Source organism: Cibotium barometz, chromosome 6 (assembly GCF_041138505.1).
Source record: "Cibotium barometz isolate CiBa-2024 chromosome 6, ASM4113850v1, whole genome shotgun sequence".
Lineage (NCBI taxonomy): Eukaryota > Viridiplantae > Streptophyta > Polypodiopsida > Cyatheales > Cibotiaceae > Cibotium > Cibotium barometz.
This window is the reverse complement of record NC_141051.1, coordinates 45,400,188-45,411,474: the sequence shown is the minus strand read 5'-3', so window position 1 is coordinate 45,411,474 and position 11,287 is coordinate 45,400,188. Positions and strand designations below refer to the sequence as shown.

The window sequence follows — 11,287 nt, the reverse complement described above, 5'->3', positions numbered from 1 at the left end:
TCACATAGTACATGTCAATAATCTTAAGAAGAAAATGAAGGTAAATCCCCATGCCACAGTGGCTCCATTTATTGTTTTGGTAGACCCCCAATATTGTCCCAATAAAAATAGCTTTAAAATGGCATAATGTGAGAATTATAACTATTATGTCATTGGGGGCTCACACTCTGCTGAAGCTAGGAGCGAACTATTAAAGGAAAATCCAAATAGTCCTTACTTTCGCACTGTCCATTGCAAAATATATGCTACTCTCACAGTTGAAGAGGAAAAACTTCTTGCATGGGATCATAATAATAATAATGACTACCGTGCAAAGATGTCCCAAGTTGAGAAAATCAGGTTTTTTCACATGAGTTTGAGGAAATCAGGTTTTTTCACCATGAGTTTGAGGAATATGTGGCAGGACACCAAAAGGTTGATCACATATTACGAAGACATTATCTTTTGGAGGTTGGGATTCTTATGGAGAAAGAGGATTTGTCATATGGACTCAGAAAGGATGATCCTGTATTTCAGCTTGCTTTTCGTACAGGACATATTTGGGATCTTCATAATAGAATCTTTTCAATGTGGGAGAATAAAGCTTTGAAAGGGAAGAAGACCTCTTAAGGGTTAAATGAATCTAGTGGCTTGGCTAAAAGTCATGTGGTAAGAAGGTGGAAACATCAATTGAAGACCTTGTAGAAGATATGAAGCTTAATCCATGGCGAGCATTTCAAGAAGTGAAGGATCAAACACTTCTAGTTTCTGCCTTATCGCGTGTCATTTTGAAGGAGCTATCACTTGATGAAATGTCTTTGGAGCTACAAAAGTAAGTAAAGTTTTTAGTTCTTCATATTTTATCTTCTTGATGTAAATGAAGTATTTATATTGTCTTTACATGTGTCTTACAACCATAAAGTTTATATGAAGATGCAAGAGGTCATGATAAAAAAATTAAACTGCACCACTTGGACGTGCAGTGTATCCCCAGTCTAGCTCTCAGGCAGTTTTGAAAATTTTTTGTTGTCCTTCAGAGATTGGGTAATATTCTTTTGTTTTTGTATTAAAGATTCAAAAGTGATGGTATGCTAGTATTGTTGTTATGTCTTAAGAAACCATCCACTAAATATTATATTCTTGTACATTAACTTTCTACTAAAAGCAGAAGCCTCCAACTAAAAAGGGCAAAAAGTCACTCTTTCAAGAAGAATCAGAGTGTCCACAAAACTTTCTTGCACACCTTGAAAGAGCTCGTCAAGAGAAAGCAAGACGTCTTCTACGAAATGTTGCTCCAACTAAAGGAGTTGAAATAGAAGAGTTTTTTCTTCCAAGTGGACAGGAAAGTAAAGTAGCATCCTATAAAGTGATTTGTGGGGATGTAAATAATCTTCAAAATATCATTCCAAAGAAAGATTATAGTCTTGTTATTGCTGATATCCGATAAGGTTTCAATATGAGTGGTTCTACAAATGATGAGAGAGCATATACCTATCAAGAAATTCAAAAGATATTACAAAATTTTAAAGTGGTAACTACATCAAATATGTGGAGATTTGTGATCTTTCATAGCACTAGCCAAGCTCCATGAGTAACTGCAGCTCTAAGAAAAGAAACACATGGTCTAGAGTCTCTTGTAGTATGGTTTCAAGAACTTATGTTTTTAGTTTCTTTTAATTATTATTCAAACACTTTAAATTTATGTTTCAATAAATTCAATTGTAGGGTCAAAACAAATATAGATCATGTTCCAGGTTTTCGTTTTAAAAGTTCCTTTGAAATGATCACGGTTGGCTATTGGGATGACATTGAGCAAAGACGTGTTGAAGCACATGTCAATGAGTCTGGATGCTCCAATGTGCTTTCTTTTCCCGCAACAACTAGAAAACTAAGGCATGTGACTAAGTCCAAAGCCTTGGTGAATCCCTGCCAGAAGCCTCAGCACTTGATTAATCGTTTGATCGACCTATTTTCTACGCCAGATGATTGGATACTTGACTTGTTTTGTGGAACTGGTATACACTTCTTTTTCCTTTAAAAAATCATATTTAAATATATAATTTCTTATTATTGATTGTATGTTAGTTTTTATATTCATTTTTTAAAAACACTGAGTACTAATATGACATGGGGAGTTAAGAGAAAGAGAAACTGCATTGTAGTTGAAAAGGATGAGATCTAAGCACCCTTTATTCCTATGCATGTAAAGGGTGCTATGGAACTACGAGATGAAGATCAAGAGGTGGGAGAAGTCTCCATTGATGCTAATGATAAGTTCCAATCAGCATGAAATGAACATATGCCTCTCCTCTCTCTGATGAGCCTGGGAAATTAGCATTTCTAATAGAAAATGAAAATCTTACTTTGATGCTCCCTGGTCCCCAAGGAGAAGAAAATGATCACCAATCCAATAAAGAAGAAGAGGAATATCCAGATCAAGTCTTAGCTGTTTAGATTTTTAAGTCTACTACTTTAAATAATTTAGTTTATCATGACTCTCCTACTTTACATACTTTAGTTTATTGCTCTAGAAACCTTCAAGAAGTTTCATCTCATCTTTGTATGAAGAACTTTTATTTCATACTATTGCATAAGTTATAGTTTTTTTCTTCTCTTTTGATTTAAAACTAGTTGCGTGCATATGTGGATAATATACGTTACTATTCAAATCACTTGTGAGCTTGAAACTCATTATATAATAGATGTTGCCTGAATCTTTTTGTTGCTACTTATTTACTTTTTTTTATTTTTAAAAGATGTTTTGCACTCTTCTTTTATTTTTTAAAGTGTAATCATGCATATTGAATTGATCTAGTTATAAAAAATATCATTGAAGACTTTGATTTACCTCGTATGCATGAAACCGAAGCCTTAGAAAGTCTATATAGTTAACTAAATTCATTGCATGCACACATTTTTTAAATGTTTTTTAATGATTCGAACAATATTCAATAGCTCCCAAGTCTGCAACTTGTGGTCTTTAGGTGGCATAATACCCCTTCTTTTCTAATAAAGAGGAATTATGACGGCTTTATTGATTCTTATCCTTGGTGCTTTTATTTTCTTATGTTCTTTAGACATGTGTATCTTACACAACTTGAAGGAAATTTGCCTTGAGAGAGGAAGATTCAAACTACAAAAAACCTTGGCGTAACCCTTGAAATTGACATTTGTGTCGTGTTAGGCTACCAAAGTAATGTTACTACCATAAAATTATTTTCTCAACCAATCAAAGTAAGGTCAATGTTTCCACCAACCTTGCTTTTGTTCTAGAATTGTGTGTTACACTAAATAAATGTATTCAGCTACGTATAAGAGTATGAGAGAGCTACCTTATAATTACACTAAAAAGTTACGTATACGAGTACAAGAGAGCTACCTTAGAATTACACTAAAAAGTTACCTATAAGAGTATAAGAGAGCTACCTTAGAATTACACTAAAATCCTAAACCTGTTGTCCTTAATTTTACTCGATTAGAATATATGTATTTAAACTAATCAAAATAAGGTGCTGGCCGGTGGAGATAGCCTGGAGGATGAGCTGGATTACGGGCAGCTATCTCGTCGAGGTACTGCTTACACGCAGTAATATCATGCTTAATTTTCGTAGATGTGAAGTCTTGTTGACAAAAAATCATGCTGAGTACCTTCTTTTATAAAGTAACGAATTCTAGCCGCTCTGCATACAGTTAATCATGTCGTCTTTTTCTAGCTGCACTAGTGGTACTACTACGTGTGTCGTGACATCCCGATCTCTCCAGCCACGATTCCACCCAGGAGACTGTATATAAGAGTTTCTCATTGCCTCCCAAGCTTTATTCACATGATTTCTGTCTTGATACCACAAGCAGCTTTTGTAGAGGTTAGCCGATCAGTAGTTTAAGTATAATGGCTTCGGTTCTAGTACCCTGGGAATCTACACACACTGACCTCTGCAGCGCATATGAATGGCAAAACTGCAGTTTCATGGACACAATGCTGGAGTGTGATGAGGGGATCAACTTTGATTATATCACCAGTACTGCAAAAGAAGAAGAACTAGAACAGAGCATAAGTGCTGATGATAAAGCATTTGCTATGGCACCTGCACATTTTTGCGATGTTGGGTATGTTGATATGGTACCTGCGACCTTCTTGCAGGAGGACGGAGAAACTAGCTGCGATGAAAACTGCCCATGCTGGCAATATTCAGCCTCACCTGCACTAGAGCTTGATTCAACCATTGATTATATCATCAATGGTACTCGAGCACAACAAGAACAAGGTGCCATTACGACCACAATAGGCTTGCAAGGGAAAACATTTCAGTTGGAAAGCGAAACAATGCATAGTTTGTTAACTTATTGTGTGACGGAGACCAAGATTTAAAGAGGTATTAGTCCAAGTCCTCGGAGCTACCTTGCATATAGTTATAATTTGCTAATTGGTTATCGTAGAGACAAGGTGGAGAAGTGCACCACATGTCGGTGTAGAAAACACCTAATGTGTGGGTGTGGAAGCCCTCTTGCCCACCTACATGAATCACACAACAAGCACCTGAACCCCCCAATGACTTCAACCCAAGACATCTATTTTGTGATTCCCAAGCATGGAACACTAGGCTAAATCCTAGAGGACATAGCACCCTCATTCAATGGTGTAATTTGGAATCTCTTGCGAACCTTAAGTCGAACTTAAGGTTCCAAGTGGACAGGAAAGTAAAGCAGCATCCTATAAAGTGATTTGTGGGAGACTGTATATAAGAGTTTCTCATTGCCTCCCAAGCTTTATTCACATGATTTCTGTCTTAATACCACAAGCAGCTTTTGTAGAGGTTAGCCGATCAGTAGTTTAAGTATAATGGCTTCGGTTCTAGTACCCTGGGATGAATGATTGTGGTTAGATTTGGATCATTACGGATATTTGGATACGTGAAAAAAACCCTTGGGTGAACTTGAGTATTGTAAACAAGGCAACCAACAAAATGCATTCGCACAAGTGTGTCTTCTGTAATGTCCTTAGGCAGCCTAGCAAAGTGAGGCAAGCAAGTTTTTTTTTGGTCCATTCCATTAATAACTAGCCCAAGATACTTTTTTGGAGATGCAAAACACTTTCCTCTATGGGCCATTGCCTTCCTTATTTCATTTTCTTGCTCTTCCTCGGTGAATTCTCAAAGCATCCTTGACTATCCTTAGCTCATCTGGATCACTTGCTACCGTTCTTCTTGTTTTTAGCTTTGCACACACAGAGTCCACACACCCATTCAAACTTTTTGTGAGATAGCCACATTGGCAAAGAAGGTTTTCCAAAGCCTGGTAAAATAAGAGTATCTTGTATACTGCTCTATTTAGTTGTCATAGCATCTCTATACAATGAGAATACTTGTGACCTTGTAAAATTGTCAGATAAGTTAAACCTTCTTGTTGTCGGCATACATTCTGCATGATACTTAAAATAAGAATGAAGCCCCGTTAAAGCATTTTACCCCGTTGCACCTATGGATAATAATAAAGGATCTAATGGCTTCGGTCTGCCCCATTTTTTGGTCCTACACTTCAACCTCTCAAATTATAAAAAGAAGTGAAGAATAAACAATATAATTACTTGCAAACTTGATTACAAACTAGTGGCATCTTTCCACCCATGTGCGTGAGGTAAGGAGCACAGGGGTGGGCGGTGTTACCCGTCATGTGCTCTGGGTAAGGAGATTTGATGGATATCTAGATAGAGTAGAGATGGAGGCTGTCTTGCTTTATAAGACTGCTGGAACAGAATAATCTCGATGATAAAGTAAGGCTACCAAGTTAGTCTATATATAGTACCAAGGTTTGGCATATGGACATAGGTTGGCTACTTGGTCCAAAATGACAAACCAACCATATCATCTGATTGGGAGTGTCTAGACCCTCAAACGAGCTTGGAACCCAAGAATAGGGTGTCCTTGGTTTGTTATCTTTTTGTAGTCACTTAGCCTGCATAAGCATACATCCCACTTAGTAGAGTGCCAAAATAGAGCACATTCTATCACCCACATAAACAACACCGAGGGTGGTGGAGCATTGAGAAAATGCTTTTCTAATAATATGTGCCTTTTTAAGCAATCATTTTTGTGAAACCTACCCCATTGCAAATTGATGGTGTTTGAATCATTTAGACTACATTTATAAAAATAAATCAATTTTCTTTAAACACCAATTAGATTACTAGTCCTTTGGGAAAAGCTAGGTTCATAAATGTCTAACCTACCCATCCATCACTTTAATTATTATATTTATCCCAAATAGCCTTAATGTAGACCTCTGCATCTAACTTCAATTATTTCATTAATGTTTTTAATGGTCCACATAGCTTTGTTATAAACATTAATCTCCATGCCTTATACATATTCCATGGCTTTTTTTCTACTTGGCATAGAATGTCCTCTTTACATAACTTCATTAAAATACAAGTGCTTAGTACAATAAGACATATTTCATTTATCAACTTCCACATTAAATGAGTTCTCTTTCTTTTACTAGCACATAGTCTGATGAGACATATTTTATTTATAGGCATCCATATTCCACTCATAGGCTTCAACATTGAATAAGTTCTTTTGCTTTTAATCATTTACATTTCAGCCAAATCATTTCACGGGATCTTTTCATCTGTCACAACTTCTTTCTCATTAGTAAGATCACTATACTTTATTAGAACTAAAATTATAAACGCAATAGTACACCCTCTTTTGGCCAATTTTTGAATGCTTGTCTTATAGCTGCCAAACCTGGCACTTCCTAGAAAAAATAATAGCATATTAGTTGTGCAAGCATTCATTAAGGTCACATCACATTCCTCCCTTCATCATTTCATGCTAGTGAGCTTTTAAGAATTGAAGGGATGTATGTGAGAAAGGTTTACTTTTGGAACCTATCAATACCTATCATTACTTTTATAAAAGCCATTTTGCGAAATTAGTCTTGGTCACTTCTCTTTTTTAGTTCTGCAAGATGGCATCATATGTGCCATTTTGGACTAAGTGTTTATCCTAAGTATCATTTTTGGTAGTTTAACCTTGATTCTTCATTCATAATGAGTGGTTTGGGAGGTGCAGATGTGGATGCACACAATTTTGAACCTACCACCCTTCCAAATATTTACCATTTTCAGGCTTGCAAGGGAAAACATCTCAGTTGGAAAGCAAAACAATGCATAGTTTGTTAACTTATTGTGTGACGGAGACCAAGATTTAAAGAGGCATTAGTCCAAGTCCTCGGAGCTACCTTGCATATAGTTAGAATTTGCTAATTGGTTATCGTAGAGACAAGGTGGAGAAGTGCACCACATGTCAGTGTAGAAAACACCTAATGTGTGGGTGTGGAAGCCCTCTTGCCCACCTACATGAATCACACAACAAGCACCTGAACCCCCCAATGACTTCAACCCAAGACATCTATTTTGGGATTCCCAAGCATGGAACACTAGGCTAAATCCTAGAGGACATAGCACCCTCATTCAATGGTGTAATTTGGAATCTCTTGCGAACCTTAAGTCGAACTTACATTTAGCATATTGAATTATTCACTTATACTACGTGCATCACCCCCTCAAGTTTTGAAATGATCATTGGAATTTACTATGCACTTGTATTAGGTGCATCATTCATCATGTTTGGAAATGATCATTGGATTGTATTATCTCCATTATAACATGCATAAGTTGTAGTTTTTTTCTTCTCTTTTGATTTAAAACTAGTTGTGTGCATATGTGGATAATATACTTTACTATTCAAATCACTTGTGAGCTTGAAACTCATTATATAATAGATGTTGCATGAATCTTTTTGTTGCTACTTATTTACTTTTTCTTATTTTTAAAAGATCTTTTGCACTCTTATTTTGTTTTTTAAAGTGTAATCATGCATATTGAATTGATCTAGTTATAAAAAATATCATTTAAGACTTTGATTTACCTCGTATGCATGAAATCGAAGATTTAGAAAGTCTATATAGTTAACTAAATTCATTGCATGCACACATTTTTGAAATGTTTTTTAATGATTCGAACAATATTCAATAGCTCCCAAGTTTGCAACTTGTGGTCTTTGCGATACTAATGACAAATGGAATCTAGACTTTCTTTTGGCTAAATGTTGGATTTTAATAGCAAATGTAGGTGGCATAATACCCCTTCTTTTCTTAAAGAGGAATTATGATGGCTTTATTTTTTCTTTTCCTTTGTGCTTTTATTTTCTTATGTTCTTTAGACATGTGTATCTTACGCAACTTGAAGGAAATTTGCCTTGAGAGGAAGATTCAAACTACAAAAAACCTTGGCGTAACCCTTGAAATTGACATTTGTGTCGTGTTAGGCTACCAAAGTAGTGCTACTACCATAAAATTATTTTCTCAACCAATCAAAGTAAGGTCAGTGTTTCCACCAACCTCAACCTTGCTTTTGTTCTCGAATTGTGTGTTACACTAAATAAATGTATTCAGCTACGTATAAGAGTATGAGAGAGCTACCTTATAATTACACTAAAAAGTTACGTATACGAGTACAAGAGAGCTACCTTAGAATTACACTAAAAAGTTACCTATAAGAGTATAAGAGAGCTACCTTAGAATTACACTAAAATCCTAAACCTGTTGTCCTTAATTTTACTCGAGCAGGACATATGTATTTAAACTAGTCAAAATAAGGTGCTGGCCGGTGGAGATAGCCTGGAGGATGAGCTGGATTACGGGCAGCTATCTCGTCGAGGTACTGCTTACACGCAGTAATATCATGCTTAATTTTCGTAGATGTGAAGTCTTGTTGACAAAAATTCATGCTGAGTACCTTCTTTTATAAAGTAACGAATTCTAGCCGCTCTGCATACAGTTAATCATGTCGTCTTTTTCTAGCTGCACTAGTGGTACTACTACGTGTATCCCGATCTCTCCAGCCACGATTCCACCCAGGAGACTGTATATAAGAGTTTCTCATTGCCTCCCAAGCTTTATTCACATGATTTCTGTCTTAATACCACAAGCAGCTTTTGTAGAGGTTAGCCGATCAGTAGTTTAAGTATAATGGCTTCGGTTCTAGTACCCTGGGAATCTACACACACTGACCTCTGCAGCGCATATGAATGGAAAAACTGCAGTTTCATGGACACAATGCTGGAGTGTGATGAGGGGATCAACTTTGATTATATCACCAGTACTGCAAAAGAAGAAGAACTAGAACAGAGCATAAGTGCTGATGATAAAGCATTTGCTATGGCACCTGCACATTCTTGCGATGTTGGGTTTGTTGATATGGTACCTGCGACCTTCTTGCAGGAGGACGGAGAAACTAGCTGCGATGAAAACTGCCCATGCTGGCAATATTCAGCCTCACCTGCACTAGAGCTTGATTCAACCATTGATTATATCATCAATGGTACTCGAGCACAACAAGAACAAGGTGCCATTACGACCACAATTCGTGATAATACAATAGCCCCTAATTCTGGCGCTCATGGACATGAAGAAATTGAAGGCGGCGTTGCAAGCATTCCTTGTTGGCAGCATCCACCCGCAGCAGCTAGTGTTAGTGATGGCGATCAAGAATTCAGTGAAACAGTCTGCAAATCTGGTTGGCCGATGATGAAAGACAAAGCCTCACGCCAAGAAGAGGATGCGGATGAGAAGGAGACATCAGCAGCCGTGATCTTAGCTTCAACCAGGAAACAGTGGGCCCCCTGATCTCTTTTTCTTTTTGTTTCGAGCGTGTAAAGCCCAATTTATTATTTATTTACTCCTTGGATTAATCAGTCAAGAGAGTAATTTTATTTTCTCTAATGTATAGACGACTATAGCAAAGACCACTGCAGGTTTAACTCGAGAGATTCTTTCATTTTTGGCCGCAATGGTTTAATTCAAGATCTCTCTTGTCATTTTTGACCTTGTTTGCCGATTGTCATTGTGTAGAAAACCAACAAAAAATGCGCTAAGGCGTGACCGCCAGCCGAGAATTGCAATAGTTCTCGAGAGTCAGTTCGAGCACGTACCGGATGGTTACAAATGGCGCAAATATGGACGTAAAGGAGTCAAGAACAGCCCATTTCCAAGGTTTGGAGCTATGTCTTTCCTGCATATCGTGAGGTTTCGCTGACAAAGGAAGTCCTATCCTCATCGAACGGTATCATCTCTTAGTTTTGATCGCATATTTGATGTGGGTTCCTGCAGAAACTACTACCGGTGCACAAACAACGCATGCTCAGTCAAGAAGCGTGTAGAGCGATGTCTTCGTAACCCTAGCATGCTCGTTCTCACCTACGAGGGCCAACACAATCACCATAGTGTTGCAGGAGTCCGCGGTGTGCATTTCGCTTGCTTTGCTCATCCTCGCTATCCCCAGCAATATATTGAGTCCACAACTCCGTCTTGTAAGTAGCATGCATGATGTTATGAGGTAGCGGGCGCCGGGCACGAAAGTAACAAGCCTAGGCTTATAAATATGTAAAGCAAGTCAATTGATAATAACGCGTCTCCTGCTCCAACCTGCCTCTGTGTACAACGACAATGGCGATCTCCTCCACAAACTGAGCATTTTTTATCTGGTTTATCAATTGATTAAATAAATACTGTGTTAATGATGTAGGGTCTGTTGTAATTGATCTCTTCCTAAAATCCACATGGTATCATGCCTTCTTTCCTGTTGGCCTGTGGTGTACTCTCTCACGCTTTCTCACCGATCTTGCTGCGCCTAGCCTTCTCCCGTAACGCCTCTATCTCCCGGACTCGCCCCTTGATTCTGATTCGATTGTCTGCGCAAATCCGATCAGTCTTCCTAACTAGCGTGCTGTAATATAGTCAGTGTTTCTCCTTATTAATTGCATGCTCCCTCTGACCGCTGCATGCAACCATGTACCCGCCCTCTGGCATCATGTACAGGTGGTGATCTCCTTTACAAGCTGAGCGTTTCTGATGTTGTTTATCAATTGATTAAATACTGTGTTAATGATGTATAGTCTGCTGATTGATCTCTGTTCTCCCTCTCCTAGAATCCACATACGAACTCCAAGAACCAAAGTTATCACCTTCAATGCCTCATGCATTTCACCTCACAATGTCTGATGCATTCTGACCACATTTCAATCATTTTTAGCCTTAAACAACCCTAAAACGCATAGCTCCGAGAAAGAAAGGTCTAAAGCTCCTCACAATGAGATTGGGCACATAGAAGCTTCCTAGGAATAGGAGCTTACTTGGAGTGCAATGTGTGGACTTGAGCACGAGGGAGAGTGTTGAGATATCGAACTCAACTAGCGCCATGGCGGCGGACATTGATGATCTGCATGGGTGATAGCTTCTGCACTTA

General features: G+C 37.9%; 1 protein-coding gene across 1 annotated transcript; it reads left to right on the top strand.

The window, feature by feature from the left end:
* Positions 1 to 8,962: 8,962 nt before the first annotated feature.
* LOC147637792 (uncharacterized) lies at positions 8,963 to 10,500 on the top strand. Its single transcript, XM_086798943.1, has 3 exons — positions 8,963 to 9,656; positions 9,895 to 10,035; positions 10,153 to 10,500. The coding sequence occupies exons 1-3, from the start codon at positions 9,013 to 9,015 to the stop codon at positions 10,358 to 10,360; spliced, it is 993 nt and encodes a 330-aa protein (XP_086655069.1). The 5' UTR covers positions 8,963 to 9,012; the 3' UTR covers positions 10,361 to 10,500.
* The last annotated feature ends 787 nt before the right edge of the window (positions 10,501 to 11,287 follow it).